Here is a 19,063-nt window from a genome sequence, read left to right as displayed (position 1 = left end):
CTCACAATTCAGAAGAAAATGTTACATCATCAGAAAACTTTTAACATGATTGGTTAACCCCCAGTTGCTAACGGGACGGGACAAAGCATCGATACCTTAAATAACCAGAAGTATCCCGGTCCTCTAGGCCGATTGAAAGTCCTGTCAGTTTTAGGAGTGGGTGACTTTTTAAATGTGTGCGCCCCTGAGTTTTTACTCCTTTTTCTTGTTCCCGTGGTTTGTCATACAGTCTTCTTTATATAATGCGCTATAATGGCTGTTTGTTTGTCTGTCCAGGATTTTAAATCACCATGTGGCTCACAAACCATTTCACCTATTGACTTGAAATTTGGTACACGTATACTACGTGACGTCTTCTATCCGCTTTCGGGGTGATGATTTGTATTACTCGTTTTATTTTTATTTTATTGTAGAATCAAATCTCGGCAGGGCGGCCGTGTGGTGCATGCGTACGGGCGCCGTTCTTATTCCCTACTACATTCGCTAATCATTCTTGAGGCAGGTTGAAGACTTAAGTGCCAGCTTAAGTGAAAAGTAAAAGAAAATGTAATTTTCAACACAACACAAAAGTAGCTTAATCAGTTTTAACGCGAAAAGATGCAGACGAAAAAAGAGACGCAGCGGGCCGCTAGGGTGGAGAGAAGAAGAGCAGCTCAGGAAGGAGAAAACGAATGACAGAGACAGAGAGAGAGGATGAAAACTGGGAATGGTCACGTCAAGTGGATTCGCTGCACGTTATCGTTACTGGTAGTCTAATATTTTATAATCCGATAGGAAACTTAGCCCAAGTATTACAATACAACAATAATTATGCCTTCTACAGTGGTGTGAAAAACTATTTGCCCCCTTCCTGATTTCTTATTCTTTTGCATGTTTGTCACACAAAATGTTTCTGATCATCAAACACATTTAACCATTAGTCAAATATAACACAAGTAAACACAAAATGCAGTTTTTAAATGATGGTTTTATTATTTAGGGAGAAAAAAAATCCAAACCTACATGGCCCTGTGTGAAAAAGTAATTGCCCCTGAACCTAATAACTGGTTGGGCCACCCTTAGCAGCAATAACTGCAATCAAGCGTTTGCGATAACTTGCAATGAGTCTTTTACAGCGCTCTGGAGGAATTTTGGCCCACTCATCTTTGCAGAATTGTTGTAATTCAGCTTTATTTGAGGGTTTTCTAGCATGAACCGCCTTTTTAAGGTCATGCCATAGCATCTCAATTGGATTCAGGTCAGGACTTTGACTAGGCCACTCCAAAGTCTTCATTTTGTTTTTCTTCAGTCATTCAGAGGTGGATTTGCTGGTGTGTTTTGGGTCATTGTCCTGTTGCAGCACCCAAGATCGCTTCAGCTTGAGTTGACGAACAGATGGCCGGACATTCTCCTTCAGGATTTTTGGTAGACAGTAGAATTCATGGTTCCATCTATCACAGCAAGCCTTCCAGGTCCTGAAGCAGCAAAACAACTCCAGACCATCACACTACCACCACCATATTTTACTGTTGGTATGATGTTCTTTTTCTGAAATGCTGTGTTCCTTTTACGCCAGATGTAACGGGACATTTGCCTTCCAAAAGTTCAACTTTTGTCTCATCAGTCCACAAGGTATCTTCCCAAAAGTCTTGGCAATCATTGAGATGTTTCTTAGCAAAATTGAGACGAGCCCTAATGTTCTTTTGCTTAACAGTGGTTTGCGTCTTGGAAATCTGCCATGCAGGCCGTTTTTGCAGGCCAGTCTCTTTCTTATGGTGGAGGCGTGAACACTGACCTTAATTGAGGCAAGTGAGGCCTGCAGTTCTTTAGACGTTGTCCTGGGGTCTTTTGTGACCTCTCGGATGAGTCGTCTCTGCGCTCTTGGGGTAATTTTGGTCGGCCGACTGGCCACTCCTGGGAAGGTTCACCACTGTTCCATGTTTTTGCCATTTGTGGATAATGGCTCTCACTGTGGTTCACTGGAGTCCCAAAGCTTTAGAAATGGCTTTATAACCTTTACCAGACTGATAGATCTCAATTACTTCTGTTCTCATTTGTTCCTGAATTTCTTTGGATCTTGGCATGATGTCTAGCTTTTGAGGTGCTTTTGGTCTACTTCTCTGTGTCAGGCAGCTCCTATTTAAGTGATTTCTTGATTGAAACAGGAGTGGCAGTAATCAGGCCTGGGGGTGGCTACGGAAATTGAACTCAGGTGTGATACACCACAGTTAGGTTGTTTTTTAACAAGGGGGCAATTACTTTTTCACACAGGGCCATGTAGGTTTGGATTTTTTCTCCTAAATAATAAAAACCATCATTTAAAAACTGCATTTTGTGTTTACTTGTGTTATATTTGACTAATGGTTAAATGTGTTTGATGATCAGAAACATTTTGTGTGACAAACATGCAAAAGAATAAGAAATCAGGAAGGGGGCAAATAGTTTTTCACACCACTGTATGTGACCTTCCCCTTAGCTTTTCTTTCTCTGCTGTTAGGTCACTAAAATGCCTTTATCATAGTGAATAATAAAATAACAGATTCAGCCTTTCAGCATAAGCTCAGACTGAGCACAAGCTCTGCAGATAATAAATCTGGCCTTCTTTTAACACTGACCTGCATCACAAACGAAGTGCAATTCGAAACCAGGGTGCAAATTCAACTCTTACACGGTATGAACGCTGCATTCCCCCAATCACACGGTTTCATCTTCTCTGTAGCAAATAGCTGGATTAAAACTAAACTGAAACTCGGGTATTATTATTTTTTTTCTCTCTTATTGTAACGCACTTACAGTTGTGTTCAAAATAATAGCAGTGTGTTTAAAAAAAGTTGTGGCCCAAAGTTCTGAGAATGACCCAAGTGTCGGTTTTCACCGAGTTGGCTGCTTCAGTGTTTTGAGATCTTTGTGTCAGATGTTTCTCTGGTCCACTGAAGTAGAATGATGAGCACTTCAGAAGTTTCAAAGGCTTTTATTGACAAGTCCATGAACTTTATGTGCAGAGTCCATATTTGCAGTGTTGCCCCTTCTTTCTTTTTCACGACCTCTGCAGTTCACCCTGGCAGGCTGGCAATCAACTTCTGGGCCAAATCCTGACTGATGGCAGCTGCCCATTCCTGATAATCAATGCTTGGAGTTTGTCAGAATTTTTGTTTGAGGGCTGACCACAGATTCTCGGTGAGGAGTTTCCTGGCCATGGACCCCAAATTTCAATGTTCCCCGAGCCACTTAGTTGTCACTTCTGCCTTATGGCCCCGATGCTCCATCATGCTGGACTGTTCATTGTTGGTCACCAAACTGCTCTTGGACGGTTGGGAGAAGCTGATCTCGGGGAAGTTTTGAGACAACTAATCATCAACCCTTAGCCTGGACCATACCAGCCTAAAAAGGACACTTAGTGTAATGTTCACAAAATTCCCATTCAATGAGAAACAACACCTTAGAGCAGGCGTGTCGAACTCCAGTCCTGGAGGGCCGCCACAGTGGCTGCAGATTTTCATTCCTAATCAGTGACTAGTTCTGTTTTTAAGAAATCAGTCCTCTAAATGTATTCCTTTCTTCATTAAATGACAGCCAAACAGAAATGAGATGTGAAACGAGCTGACAGATGCCATTTCAAACTCCAACCAATCTCTCAATGAGAAGCTGATTCTTGCTGTTAACTGGCTTGTTGCTGCTCTCATTCTGCCACAGCAGACATTTTTAAAACTGTTGCTTTTTCTGTTTTTTCTAAGAACACCGTAAAAATATTTTGATGATCTGAGAGATCAACCTTACCAAGACCCATCCATCCATTTCCTAACCCGCTGAATCCGAATACGGGCGGCACGGTGGCACAGTGGTAGCTCTGCTGCCTCGCAGTTAGGAGACCCGGGTTCGCTTCTCGGGTCCTCCCTGCGTGGAGTTTGCATGTTCTCCCTGTGTCTGCGTGGGTTTCCTCCGGGTGCTCCGGTTTCCTCCCACAATCCAAAGACATGCAGGTTAGGTGGATTGGCGATTCTAAATTGGCCCTAGTTTTGCGCTTGGTGTGTGGGTGTGTTTGTGTGGGTCCTGTGGTGGGTTGGCACCCTGCCCAGGATTGGTTCCTGCCTTGTGCCCTGTGTTGGCTGGGATTGGCTCCGGCAGACCCCCGTGTCCCTGTATTCGGATTCAGCGGGTTAGAAAATGGATGGATGGATGGATGAATCCGAATACAGGGTCACGGGGGTCTGCTGGAGCCAATCCCAGCCAACATAGGGCACAAGGCAGGAACCAATCCTGGGCAGGGTGCTTACCAAGACCATCACCCTTCTTTATTTTCAGATATTGTGTGATGTGGCGGCTTGTTTTGTATCTCATTATTGTTTGGCTGCTAATTAAGGAAAAAGAGACCACTAAGTGGGCGGAGTTAAGTTAATTAAAATTAAGGCAAAAGAAGTTAATTAGCAGCCAAAACTGGTTACTAATGAAGAAGATGGTTAGAATGAAAACCTGCAGCCACTGCGGCCCTCCAGGACTGGAGTTTGACACCTGTGCCTTAGAGAGAGTGTTTTCTATTATATTTGTGTGTGTGTATCTACTATTGCAGAATTCTCGTTTAAATGAATCTTGTGTGTTCATTACAAAATGGTACAACGTTCTAACCTACGCTGTCAATGTGTAAATTTGTCATTCATTTTTTAGCATATAACGTTCTTGGCTACACTGCAGTAAATGAATCTGATTTTCCTTTAAAGTGGTAAAACATGATAAAGCTATACTGTGTATTAAAATAAAAAAAATGAATTATTACACCATTCATCCTCGATGCCTTTTATGTCTCCAAGAAATAAAAGGAAACAAATTGGTAATAATAATAAATCTTATAAAACGGTCAGTTATGTAAAAAAAAAAAAAAGAAACAATTCCAAGTCAGTCAATCACAAGACTCTAAACAAGTACAGAGATTTGTGACATACAAGTTAAACGCTGCACTTAAAGACGTTCCAGGATCAACCCTGGTGGGCTCCTGTCGTCACGCAATGCGTGGAGCGTTTCAGTTACCAGCAGCACAAAGAAAGCCCACTGTCATGTCTGATACAAGTTATGAGTGGGCTGTTGTGATGAACATTATTTTGAATCGATACCAGCCTTCATAACCATGAAAGGAATCTCTTTGGAGACCTCACAGCTGTGGGAAACACTTCTCAGGCAGCAGCAGTTTTAGTAGCCACTTGAGAATTCACTCTGAACTGGTAAAACAAACAAACCAGAAGTAAAAGTAAGTTAAAACATAAATTACCAGATGGTGCAAACATTTTTTTTTTCCAAATGAGGAATAAAAAGATACTTGTCAAAAGAAACTTTCATGCCCATCTAGATGCCCTGCATATCACTGTCACCCAATACACATTACAAAAGGGTAAGGGTTAGGGAATATAGAAGGTACTGGACCAAACCATCATGGAAATTCAAGAGTGCAGTATCACCATCAATTATTAAGACTAGCACGGGATGTTATTTCTTGTCTAGACGGTAAGTGAAATTAAATGTTTCTATAAAATCTCTCCCTCAAAGAGAATCTCCGTGGCAGTCCAGAATTATGACGAGCTATGCTAACAAGTGAGAGGCCATCAGAGCCATGCGAGAATCCACACTGGAGAAGAAATGTGGGAAATTATTTTTTTCTGACAAGAGGTGGTTTCTAAAAAATCTACAAGAGGTCACGCTGGAGGAAAGCCATTTTATAGTTGTGGTGTGGTAAAAGATTCTCGAAAATCGGCACAGTCGTACAAGAATATACACTACAAGAAAGACCCGCCGATACTTCATTAACATACTTTACCCTTGACCATCTTCCTCACGTGTTCTTCTTGATAGACTCATTTGTGAGTGCTTGGATGATGCTCTGGAGATCTGGTAAAGTACAGGATGGCCCATATTTATGCATATGATTGAAAAGACGTTATTGTCAGGAAACTACCAATGTTATTATCATGTAACATAATGGAACGTGAACATTTTTTCATCCCCTGTTCTCCATGGCGTGGTCTACACCGATACACCATGCAATCCAGATCGACACACGCCTGAAGAAGAACCCAACTTTGAAAGGCACTCGCCACAAGAGCTGCGTTGGCATCGGTACGCACACTCCTGGGTCTAGCTGCTCCCTTCGCTTGCTGCTGACGTCAAATTTTGTGTTTATTCTTGTGATGGTTAGCACGCCAGGGCCACTGCCTCCAAACTCAAGTGCCATTCTCTGTTTCACCACCGCATAGATGTTTGTTGCAGAGTATAAACGCACACGATGTACGCGCTGTTGTAGTGACAATCGATTTGCCGCCATTCTGTATTCGAACACAGCAGGGGTTGCCCGGTCCGGCACATCGTTACTCCCATTCTCAGGCTACACGCTTGCCGCGCAGTAGTTTAAATGCTACAGCCTGTGAAACGTCATTTCTACTCTCTCTATATAAAATCCTAAGCCTAATAGTGCAACAATTTTATGTCACGCTTTAAATTGGTTTATTTTAAAACCTACATATATATGTTTGGTATCATTCTTTTCAGAATTTATCAAACTTTAATGTGATGTTGTTAGATTTTCAGATTCTTATTCCATTTATAAATTATTTTTTTATCTTTGTAGAGTAATATATTGCTATACTTCCCTCTATTGTTTTATTAATATGAAGCCATAGAATGCCTAATCTCACAGACTTACCACTGTTTATAAGGTCTTATTGTATATAACTTCTCCCCACCTTCCCTTCTAAATCTGTAACCTCAGGCAATTAGATGTAGTAAAAGACAAGCAGGAGTTAAGTTACACATAAAATAATGTATTACTGATAATATTAATAAATAATAACAAAATGCAAAGTACATTTGAATATTGGCAACCATACAACCTGATAAAATGGTGATGTGTAGCTCAGGCGGTTACTTTAAAATGTCTCTAGTTAAGGCATCATTGGTGCTCGGCTTTCTTCAGAACAGGCCTCAAGCCTGTTCAATATGGCTGAAGCTGTGCTCTTCATTGTGTTGTCTTCAGTTCATGGTGTGATGGTTTTCTTGAGTTTTGTTAAGCATGTACATTTATAGATGTTCTGTCCAACCCCTACAGCCAATAGGACATCATGGTACTTAAAGGCCTCCGAGACAAGCCAGTTCCAAACAGCCATATCTCAGACCAATGGGGGAAATAGAACATCTTAACACCTGCCACCGACCCCCCCTACCCCATAAAAACTATATGTTAAACATCCAGGCTTCCTTGTGGGGGGTTGAAAGACTTTAGCAGAGAAATACTCATCAAACTGGTTTAAGACAAAATATTTATCACGTTATATGTAAAATTTGATTTCAAAACAATTATAAAGTAATAAATATCAACAACTCGTGTCCCGCTAGATGAGACTTTATGCCAAGAGATTTAACTACGCCTGGGGCCGGAAATAAAAGACAAAGAGTAGGACAGCTGCTGTACAGGCTTTTAAATGTTCGATGCGCCGCACGAGATGCACATCACACGGCAGCAGCTGATCGAGCAAAGAGGAGATAAAAAAAACAAAACTTTGTTTCCCATTGTATCACCATTTAAGAGGGGGTTTTGGAGGAGCGACCGCATCTCCTTGGGGTGCGTTCAGCCACCCTCTACACAAGTGGCACAGATGTGAAGTGGCTGGTGTGTAGCGAAGGCCCTGGGGGGTTGGCGAGGGAAGCGAGCAGGGGGCGAACCCCCTAGTACATAAATATGGGCCACCCTGCACACTAAAGACTCAAAAGTCATAAAGGGAATCTCCGGGCCAACAAAAATCCTGGCAGAGTGCAAAAGAAGCTAACATGCCTTCCACAGTAAGAACCTCATTGCAGCGCTCAAATGGCTGCATACTTTTTTTGATTAAGGGATCTGGAGCAGTTGTCACCATTGAGGATTCCGTGAATTCAGTTGTGTTTCGGACATTGATTATTCAAGATGAAGCCAAGCCACCCAGTCATGAGAAGGACACTGAAGTACAGTTGGCTTATGTATCGAGGTGATAATCCAAAGGGCTCACAGATCTCCACAAACACAGCTGAGGAAAAGAAAGGAAGAAAGAAGAATGATGGAATGGTCAGCTTATGCCCCACTGAGATGTTGTGACAGAACTTAAAAAAGATTTTGTGCTTGAAAATCCAAACACGTCACGGAGTTGAAGCAGCAATGTGAGATCAAGTGAGTCACTGAGTGTTATGGCAAAGGAACACCAGGATGTGAGTGCAACTGGAAGTGCTGGGGAAACTGGTATTGAATCCACAGGACCATTACTTCTTCCTATTAAATACTGTATAGTTTAATAAAATAATTAAATAAGGATCAATAGCCTATTGTTAATTTGTGGTGTGGTCCTTTTATTGAATATTTGGGTTTGGTTCAAGATCTGAAAATCTGATGGCACAAATAGTTTTCTACAGCATTCTATATGTGTGTGTGTTTGGTGTGTTGCCATGGATACCACCATTGCTAATGTGTTTTGATTGAATCCATAAAGAGGTGCAGTTTAGTTCTTCTTCTTCTTCTTCTTCTATGTGAAAGTGCAGCTCCCACAGAGGACTGGACTTGAACCTCCAGACTCCACATCAGGTCCTCCATGACACTCTTGGTAACCCTGAAGGTAACTGGACAGGCAGAGCAACAAAGGAAAAAAAAAAAGACAAGAAAGACAGCGAGTTCAATAAGCAGCCTCCGTGAATGGATGTGTTTGATTGAGCTGGTCTGGCTAATCTTCATCCTGTGTGTTGATTCAGGTCTCTCCATGTGCGGACTTTTCTCAGGTTTGTTTAATTCTCCTGGTTGTGGAGTTTTGCAAAGGACACAGTGACCCGTGTAGCCTTAGCACTCTGGTTAACTGAGAACCCCCCCCACCCTGATTCACCCCTCAATATCCCCACACTACAGCCACAAAGACAATCTATACCTGTCTCTATATATGTAAAATCCAACGTCCGTCTGCTTTTCATGAGAGAACTACTTTAACAGATCTAGATTGGATTTTTTTCAATAATTTGCTGGAAATTTCCGGTTGATTTTGTGACTTCTCTCAAGTATTATAGTTCAGTTGCGGTACTGATTTATTTGAGTGATTCCAAGAGAGTGGCTATGGGCCAAGAGAAGGGGGCGAGGCCTTCCTCATTCACTCACCAGCCTCTGTTTGAGTCGCCACGTGTTGGAGTGCATCTTCCCTCCGCTTAGCTAGCGATACCCGTTTGTTCAGCAGACATTATCACCTACGGATTTGTTTGAGTAATGTTTGACGTTTTTGAGAGAAAGATCAGAACTCCATGTGTTTTAAAGGGTAGCAGCTGTTTGCCAGAGATATCACGGCCACGTGCTGTTCTCAACACGCAGGGGACGCTCTCCCGTCAGAGCTGAACACGATCAGTTTGAAATTGGAGCGTAACTACCTTCTGCTTGGCCAAAATGACATTTCTTTAATTTTTTTTTTTTTATTGATGATTTCTGAAGTGGGGCAGCACGGTGGCGCAGTGAGTAGCACTGCTGCCTTGCAGTTAGGAGACACGGGTTCGCTTCCCGGGTCCTCCCTGCGTGGAGTTTTGCATGTTCTCCCCGTGTCTGCGTGGATTTCCTCCCACAGTCCAAAGACATGCAGGTGAGGTGCATTGGCGACCCTAAATTGTCCTTGGTGTGTGTGTGTGTGTGTGTGTGTGCCCGGCTGTGGGCTTTGTTTCCTGCCTTGCACCCTGTGTTGGCTGGGATTGGCCCCAGCAGATCCCCGTGACCCTGTAGTTAGGATATAGTAGGGTGGATAATGGATGGATGGATGGATTTCTAGAGATTGTCTTGTTTCACTACTATGTGGGCAGAGCCGTGGGGGACAGCTAGTATATATACATAGATATAAAATCCAGTCTGTCTGTCTGTCCGCTTTTCTTGAGAAAACTACTTAATGGATTTAGATTGGGTTTTTTGTATCATTTTCTGGAACATTCCGGTTGATTTTGAGGTATCATAGTTTGCTTGAGGTACCGATTTATTTGTGCAAATCCAAGAGACATGTGGCGGGCCGAGGGAGCGGGGGCGGGGCCGAGGTAAGGTGGGCCGAGGGGAGCGGGAGCGCGGGCGGGGTCGCGGGGAGGGGGCGGGGCCTTTCTTCACTTACACACCAACCTCTGCTTAGCCTGTGAACGAGAGAACTATTTAATTGATTTAGATTGTTTTGTTTTTTTTTCCCTATCATTTGCTGGAACATTCCGGATGATTTTGCGACTTCTCTCATAGCACGATGTATCATAGTTTGCTTGAGGTACCGATTTCTTTGTGCAAATCCAAGAGACATGTGGCGGGCCGAGAGGAGCGGGGGCGGGGCCGATGGGAGGGGTAAGGTGGGCCGAGGGGAGGCGGGAGCGCGGGCGGGGTCGTGAGGGAGGCGGGGCCTTTCCTCACTTACACACCAACCTCTGCTTAGCCTGTGAACGAGAGAACTATTTAATTGATTTAGATTGTTTTGTTTTTATTTTCCCTATCATTTGCTGGAACATTCCGGTTGATTTTGCGACCTCTCTCATCGCACTAAGAATCATAGTTCTCTTGCAGGAGCGATATATTCATGCTAATCCGAGACAGAGGAGGGGAGGAGGAAGAGTGACATGAGGAGGAGAGAGCTGGGTGGGCCCTCCTCACTGTCCTGTTTCACTAATACGCGGGAAAAGCCATGGGGCACGGCAAGTTCTGAATAAAACCCTAAGTGCTGATATTGTAAAATGACGAATAAATAAATACAGCAGTAGACATGAACAATACAAGCAGTGACAAACTCGGCTCATGTGAGGACCAGTCCTGTGTGAAAAGTTCCCCCAGGACGCCATCTGTTGTCTCCGATCCGATCTCCGTCTGTATATAACACTATAATATTTGTTGGCCTGCAGTACTTTAGCATTTCCCCAGTGATTTTTGAGAAATCTGTGTCAAGGGTTTCTTCCTTCACTCACTGAGCGCCTTAGCCTATTTAATCCTCACAGCACTAACCTCTCTATATTACACAACTCCCCGAGTCCCTCCTTGTCGGCCCCGGTCACTGATGCAGGTTGTTGACTTCTTCACGCTTCCTTCCTTCCTCCATTCTCTGTATGTGACTATTTTTCATTCACCTCACCGCTGCTTTCATACACTTCCTCATTCACATCTCTTCCCCTTGATTGTCTTGCTCATTTAGCACTTCCACTGTCCAACATGGGTGGACTTGTCCTGCACTACACAGAATCTCATTTTATACAAATGAATAAAATACTCCAGAAAAATGAAGAATCATTTGTGGCCAACAGCCGTCGTATAAAACGAGTGGCCAAACCCGGCCAGTGCTCACAGATCACCAACCTGAGGAGACCTTCCTCTCTGACCACCAGTCGGCATAAACATAAAATGGCATAGACTTGGAGCAAAACTCGATAAAGGCAGCTGGATAATGGAGCCAGCCCAACAGACAAATGGGGACTTGGTCAGTTTAATGGAAGGCAATGTGGGACTTGGACTGAATGTCCATTAAATATGTTCAAGTCAATTTCTTTGTATAGCACATTTCAAACAACATAGTAATGCTGCGCCCAAAGTGCTTTACAATAATAGAATAAAACAAGAAAACATAAATAGTAATAAAATAGAAAGTGACCATCAGTAGACCGAGGTGGCTGTAGGAAGATGACAATGTGGGGAGAGCGTTTGTGAGGACACACCAGCAGGGGGCAGAGTGATGGTGTAGACAAGGAAGGAGGCTCGGGTTCAAATGCTGCATAATAAGCAGGACTCCAGGGATAAAAACATACAGAAACTCCATGAACAGCATACAAGTCAGCACAGCAAGGAATTCATAAAAAAAATAAATAAATGGATAAGAAACGCAGAGGAGGCTTTTGGACGGGACAAGGAGGGCAAACCATCGAATCGATGCTTTATTATTGATATTTTCTAGGAAACGAATGAATGAAAAGGAAACCCGCGCATACAGCATTACAACATAAACAAGTCCCTGAGAAAATAATTCATCCTGGCAGTAAACTCTTTCAGGAATATTAATGATGCATTATGGGTGGCTTTTAAAAATGACGTGCATTTAGCAGCCAGAGACCGGCAGTCTTACCAGAAGCTCTGAAGGCTAAAGAGCGAAAGATCCTCCACAGTTACATTCGGATCATCAGCATATCTTCTGCTTGAAGCATTACCTGGTATTAAAACGACTTTTTTTTTTATTTGTAAATGAACACTTTTGACATAAATAGTTCTGGACTTTTCTTTAGTCATCACTGGCTTGTGCTGCGAATCCTTGAGTAGGAAAACCTGAAACTGTTTGAACAAATGAAAGCAGACACAGCGGAGCTCCATTTTCCTGCCAAAGAAAAGGTGGGCCGCCGCCGCCTTCAGACCCTTTGGTGAATGTGAAAGTTCAGGCTGCACACGTGAACACGCGTGTGAACTTATCAAACGATTAGTGCAGAGTTAATAGGGTGAGCCCAACAAGACACAAGCAGACCAGGAGCACCACATGCAATGAGAATTTCACATCATCGACTGTACCTAAGAGAATGGTTTGAGTATATGGGTGGCGGTTAGAAACAAAAGAATTACTACGAAAACTAAGTGGAGTTTGTTACAAGTAGTTTAATAAGCCAGACCTGTTGAGATAAGCTAATTACTGATTTTTGCACAACGGCACCATCTGGTGCCCCACGGGCCCCTAAAGCATGGACACCACTAACTGGGAGGTGGGCTGCAAGTACTTTGTTGAATTCTTTTCATACTGCGTACTGTAAGCAGGTTGACTTGAAATCTTGTACACCACTAATTGAAGGTAAAGGGTGGCGCATGAAAAACCGAGCTGTCTCGAGTTATTATACAGGCGAGTGCCGTCGTGAGCGCGGGGCCTCATTGTGGCGACAGGGTCAGCATCCCCAACTGTGTGGTCCAGATCTAATTATGCAATTTTCATTACGCTAAGTTTATTACACAAAATATCACCCGAAAAATCCTGGACCATCAAGAAAGTGTGCGATCTGACAACATGAAGAATTGCCTCGGCGCCGAACTGGAATCGCCCCGACGCATAAATCAAAGTCATCCAGACGATCTGGACCACCCTGCAGTAACGAAGCTGTGGGTACAGACGTGCGTGAAAGAGATCTGGAAGATGTATTCTCTGCAACAGAGGATTGGAATAGTGGAGGCGTATGTGTCTACCGGTGCTTTTAAGGAAACGCCGGACATTTTCACGCAGAAGTTTCCTGACGTAAACCTACCAGTAAAGAGCAGCATTCAAGAGTCGGTGAAGAAGTGGTGCAAGACTGGGTCAGTTGCAAACTGCAAAAAAGAATCGAGCCCCGTCGCTCGTTTCGTGTACGGGCTAAGAAACGTACGTCGACGTGGGAGTCGGAAGATGGTTTGGTTTTTCGTGCGCCAACCTGTACTTGTTAAAACCTTATTAGTTGGGAGGTTTAGTGTTGGGTCCCACCCTTGCTATTTTTGGGAAACTGTATTAATCCTCAAGGACAAATTTTATCTTTTCACATGACCTTTGGAGGTCAGTGCGCGGGGAGTGACAGTGTACAGCACCCATGGAGCAACTATCAAGGTTAAGGACCATTATGCTTACCCCTTCAAGGCTTATCCAGTGTGAATTGCCACGTGGCAAATTAACACTCCTGCTGATGGAGCCTACCGCTTTCAGAACAGCCAAGAGGTCTCCAACCAATATGGCTTCTCTTAAGGTTATGAAATTCAATGCCGTTTGAGAATCGTTTACCACACTCAGTACAGCAATAAGGCTTCTCTCCACTGTATATGCTAAACTGCTCATAAAAGCGAGACTCCTTTGGCATATTTAGAACAGCCATACAGCTTTTCTCCAGTGGGAATGCTGCTATTTTGGGAAAATCTCTGCCACATTCACAACTGCAGAACACTGGGACTTTTTTTTTTTTTCGGGATTCTAAAGAATCGTTTGACACATTCAGCACAGCTATACGGCTTCCCATAAAGGTTAATTTCTCAACAATGGTTTAGTTTGCTCACTTTCAGAACAGGAGTGAACTTTCCTCTTGATTCCGGAAGCGTGGTTGTTTTTCTAGAGTAATTTTTGCACATATATTGTTATTTTTCAAGGTTTGCTGCCAGAGCTCAGTGTACTACTTGCATTGTCTCTAATGGTGTGATAGTATGTCGACATCTAGATGGACCTATTGATCCCAGCACAATGTCAGTAGGTTTATTAATCTTCTGGCCCATCTCAGATTGCACAACTTGATATTTTGATGTTATTTTCCAAGCACAGAGTAATCACTTCGGAATAAAACTTCATTGAGCCAGTTTATCTTTGATAACCATGTCTGGTTGCCTGACATCTTTCTGTCTGTTATCGGTCAGTTTCAAGTGACTAACACCTCCTCGCTTTCTGTTATTCGGTCTGCAGTGTGATCCTAATGGACCTGTAGTACTGGCAAGTGGTACTTTTAATATATTTACCAGTACAGTAGTCTGGCAACTTCATTGTATCTCAGTGTTATAAACCTTCTGCCATCAAAACCTTGCAGCCAGCAACCAGATGAATGACTGTGTCCACTGCTGCTTGGCAGGATCGGCACTTCTCGGTTTTCCCATTCTTCTCTATCGTTGCCTTGAACCACCTTGCGCTCAAGCCACTGTACTGTGCAGCCATCATTAGGTGCTCATCCCTTGATTTTATCTCATCACTTCTCTCCCATCCATATGTTAGCTCTTGATCTATGTGGAGCAGAAGGTGTGCATATTTTCCACCATACCTGTGGTTTTTCCAGTTGCTCCTCCTCTTCTATTGGTCAACCCCTTTGTTATTCTTGATTTTGCTGTCTAGCAAGCTGCAGTGCTGCTGTTTGCACACAAGGCCAGGACGTCTCGGTCATGCCTATAGTTTTAATGGAGATTAATAATTGATTTGAGCTTGTTTGCTTCATGTTGATGTACCTTCTGTACATGGTGGTCTGCAGTCCAATAATTGTAGCCCTGTATAGCTAATCTATTTTGATGAGCCCAATGCCTCCTTCAGATCAGGGAAAGGCATATTCTTAGGGTTCTTGTCTGTTGGCTGGTGTGCATTGGGAAGATTCAGTGTTTCTATGTCTAGCTTATATAAATCGTTCTGAGGCCAGTCTATACTACTGAAGCCATAACCAGTAGGAAATTGTGTATGCTTCTGAAGATCCAAACTGTCAATTAAGCGTTTGCCACATTCAGCACGGGCACAGGGCTACTCCCTAGTGTGGATTTTTGTATGTTTCCGGAGCTCACTACTTCTGGAGAATCTTTTCCCACATTCGGAACAGCAATATGGCTTTTCTCCAGTATGGACTCTCGTGTGTCTTTGAAGATTGCTACGGTCAGTGAATCTTTTGCCACACTCAAAACAGCCATAGGGCTTTTCTCCAGTGTGGATTTTTTTATGCGTTTGCAGATTGCTGCTGCAAGAAAATCGTTTGCCACATTCAACACAGCCATACGGCTTTTCGCCAGTATGAACTCTTGTGTGCTTATGAAGCGTGCTGCTGTCGATGAACCTTTTGCCACATTCGGAACAACAAAATGGCTTTTCTCCAGTGTGGATTCTTTTATGTGTTTGGAGATTGCTAATGGAAGAGAATCGTTTGTCACATTCAGAACAGGCATAAGGCCTTTCTCCAGTATGGATTCTTGTGTGTCTTTTGAAATCGCTGCTGAAAGAAAATCGTTTGCCACATTTAGAACAGGAATATGGCTTCAGCATTGCATCATTCAACTTGTGGTCTTCACACTCAGATTTGCTTGTGAATGTTTTTTCACACTCTTGGCCGGCACACAAGACCACTTGATATGTGCTGTGACCTTGATGTTGGCCGGTGTGGACAACGTCTCTCACAGGAAGAGAACCACACTGCAAAGAGGCTGCTGTCCAATTCCCTGATCCTCTTGTTGATTCGTTCATCTTCTCCTTTTCCTGTTGCAGTCTGCACTGAAGAGAAGTCTGAGCAAATGAAGATGTGGAAAAGCTGCCACCGTCCTGTAAATCTGCAATAACACAAACAGTTTACCTTAACATTTTAAAATAGAATATCGATTACATCTTGACCGAAGAAGGGGCACGGGTTGCCACGAAAAGCTTGCATATTGTAATCTTTGAATAGTTAGCTAATAAAAAGTGTCATTTTGCTTGACTTCTCATTAGAAAATAGAATACTAAAAGAAAGAGGGGTCACACTTGTTGGTAAAGCTTCCTCACAAAGAGGGTTGTCAACTGTGCGTTTGGACTTTTCATGTTCTGCTACTGTCTGTTCAATTTCTCTTTTTTCCTGCCAAGTCCCAAAGATATGCCTGCTTTGTAGTGTCGATTGGTGAAATTTGGTATTTTTCTCAACAAAGTTGATGGGTTGGCCAGTGACCTTCATTGCTAAATTCTTCCCTGAAAAATCGGCCATGTGAGCAGCTTAACACTAGAATTACCAGAGCCTATGAAAAATCTCGTAGATCCGTTCCACCCTAAATCACTTCGCACCTCTCCGTCAGCGTCTTTTGTCCTGTAAATGTGTCGATAAGCAGCAAGCAGCCTGCTATCGCATCCCCTACCCCGCACAGTTTTCTCAGCTCAAGTCTTTATCTGCGTGTCAGTTGCTTCGAGTTGTATAGAGTGAGAAGTCAAGCAAAATGACACCTTTTATAAATACTATATCGTTATTTGGAACACATGCATTTCACGTGTGTTACGTGTCTACAACAATCTATGTAAACACATCGTTAAAACAGAAACGTTTTTTATGTTTTAGTAATAATTGACAAAATGTAGACATGAAGTGTATAATGTAAGACTCCAAATATCAAAGAAACACTTTCACAAAAGGTACTAATAGAACAGGACAAGTTCGCTTCTATTCAAACATATAACTACAGAAAAAGAACCCGCGTTAGGGTGCAACATTGACACGCATTTACTACGACTGATTCAGTGGTGCAACGGTATCAACTCACTGGTAATCAAAACTTCACAGGTTCGAACCCGGACAAGTCCATTTTGAGAAGTGAGCTGCTCGTATTCTTACTATTTTAGAATAAAAACATACATTTGATTCCAGTCTGTAATTTATGATACTTGTAAAGGTTACCTTTGTATTTTTTTCATTCAGTTTTATTCTCTCAGTCGCGTTCACAATCCCACCACCTCCCACCTCGCATTTGACACTGCTGTTTTCACATAAAGACGCGCTATAACAGAGGGGAGTTCAGATCATGTCGACTGTTCCACATCGGAACAAGAATGCACTTCTGCCATCGCTGTAATTTATACATGTACACGGGAAGCTCTGCATTCTACTTGTGACTTTACGCTGTAGAAAGTCAGTAAATACACCAAGGTAAATAAATAAATAACATTTGATCTGGCTGTTACATACAAAGTACAGCGACGGCAGCTTCCACCTGCAGCGATAGACTCTTCAGTACGCAAGCAACTCGACGAGCTAGTGTTTACATCTGGACGGTGTATGTACCCCAAAAAAAGTCTAACTGCATTTTCGTACCATTGCTTGAGTACTAAAGTGTTAGCACACACTTTTTGAGCGTGGCCTCTGCATTCTATTTGTGACTTTTTACGCTGTAGGAAGTAAGTAAATATCTCAAGGTAAATAACATTCGATTCGGCTCTTATGTAAGTAACATATAAATGTTAATGTTTTGGGCACATGCACCGTCCTTACATACACCATCCTTTGTATGCAAGAGCCAGATCAAATGTTATTTACCTTGAGTTCTGTACTTACTTCCTACAGCGTATAGTCACAAGTAGAATGCAGAGCTTCCCATGTACAAATACAAAGTACAGCGATGGCAAAAGTGCATTCTTGCTCCGATGCAGAACCGTCGTCATGATCTGAGTTCATTTCTGTTATAGCGCGTTTTTATGTGAAAACAGCAGTGTTAAATGCACTTGGTGGGTGGGGGATTTGGTATCGTGAACGCGGCCGAGAGAATAAAACTGAATAAAAAAAAAACAAACAAAGCTAACTTTTACGAGTATCATAAATCACACCGGCTGTTACAGACTGGAATCAAATGTATGTTTTAATTCGAAAATAGTAAGAATACGAGCAGCTCACTTCTCAAAACATACTCGTCCGGGATCGAACCTGTGAAGTTTTGATTACCAGTTAACAGTTGATACCGTTGCACCACCAAAGCGGTCGTAGCAAATGTGTGTCAATGTCGCACGCTAACGCGGGTTCTTTTTCTGCTTTTTCTGTAGTTATATTTTTGAATAAAAGTGCACTTGTTCTGTTATATTTGTACCTTTTGTGAAAGTGTTTCTTTGATATTTGGACTTCAGGCTTCACACATTATACACTTCATGTCTACATTTTGTCAATTATTACTAAAACATGAAAAACATTTCTGCTTTAATGATGTGTTTACATAGATCATTGTAGATACGGAACACACATGAAATGCAAGTGCTCCAAAATAACGATATAGTATTTATAAAACGTGTCATTTTGCTTGACTTCTCACTCTATTCAACTCTAAGCAACTGACACGCAGGTAAACAGACGTGAGCTGAGAAAACTGTGCGGGGTGGGGGATGTGATAGCAGGCTGCTTGCAGCTTTATCAACATATTTAAAGGACAAAAGACGCTGATGGAGAGGTGAGAAGCGATTTAAGGTGGGACAGATCTACGAGTTTTTTTGTAGGCTCTGGTAATTCTAGTGTTAAACAAACTAGTCTTTCTCAGTGTCCCATAATGCTCTGGGAGTCCAGCCACATCTCACACCTGTAGTAATCAATAATGGGATAGCTAAACCCCACCTAATAATGCCGGTCTCTCGTATCACAAGCTCTGTGGGTGTCAGTTAGTCTTCGTGATAGAAGCTGGGAGATGTAGTGACAGACATTGGGCTCAAGAATACTAGCCTGTGTTATTGTGATTCTGTTTCTTGTACTTCTTAGCTGGTGCCGTCTGCTACACACATACATATCGCTAGACTGTGCTTATTGAATTTTGTTTGAGTTTATTATTCCATCTCAGTCATTTACTGTGGAAGGTACAGAGGAGAAGCGGTTGATGCTGCTCAATTCAGAT

The 19,063-nt window shown here is 42.6% G+C and overlaps 1 protein-coding gene across 1 annotated transcript in view; it reads right to left on the bottom strand.

Moving 5' to 3' along the window:
- Window positions 1–13,003: 13,003 nt before the first annotated feature.
- Window positions 13,004–19,063, bottom strand: part of LOC120528174 (zinc finger protein 664-like) — a 20,086-nt gene continuing 14,026 nt past the window's right edge. The window contains exon 3 of the mRNA XM_039752259.1: window positions 13,004–16,006. Within this exon, the coding sequence (XP_039608193.1) occupies window positions 15,213–16,006 (794 nt within the window). The 3' untranslated portion in view covers window positions 13,004–15,212. The remainder of the gene's footprint in view (window positions 16,007–19,063) is intronic.

Source organism: Polypterus senegalus, chromosome 4 (genome assembly GCF_016835505.1).
Source record: "Polypterus senegalus isolate Bchr_013 chromosome 4, ASM1683550v1, whole genome shotgun sequence".
Taxonomy (NCBI): domain Eukaryota; kingdom Metazoa; phylum Chordata; class Cladistia; order Polypteriformes; family Polypteridae; genus Polypterus; species Polypterus senegalus.
This window is presented reverse-complemented; position numbering and strand designations above follow the sequence as displayed.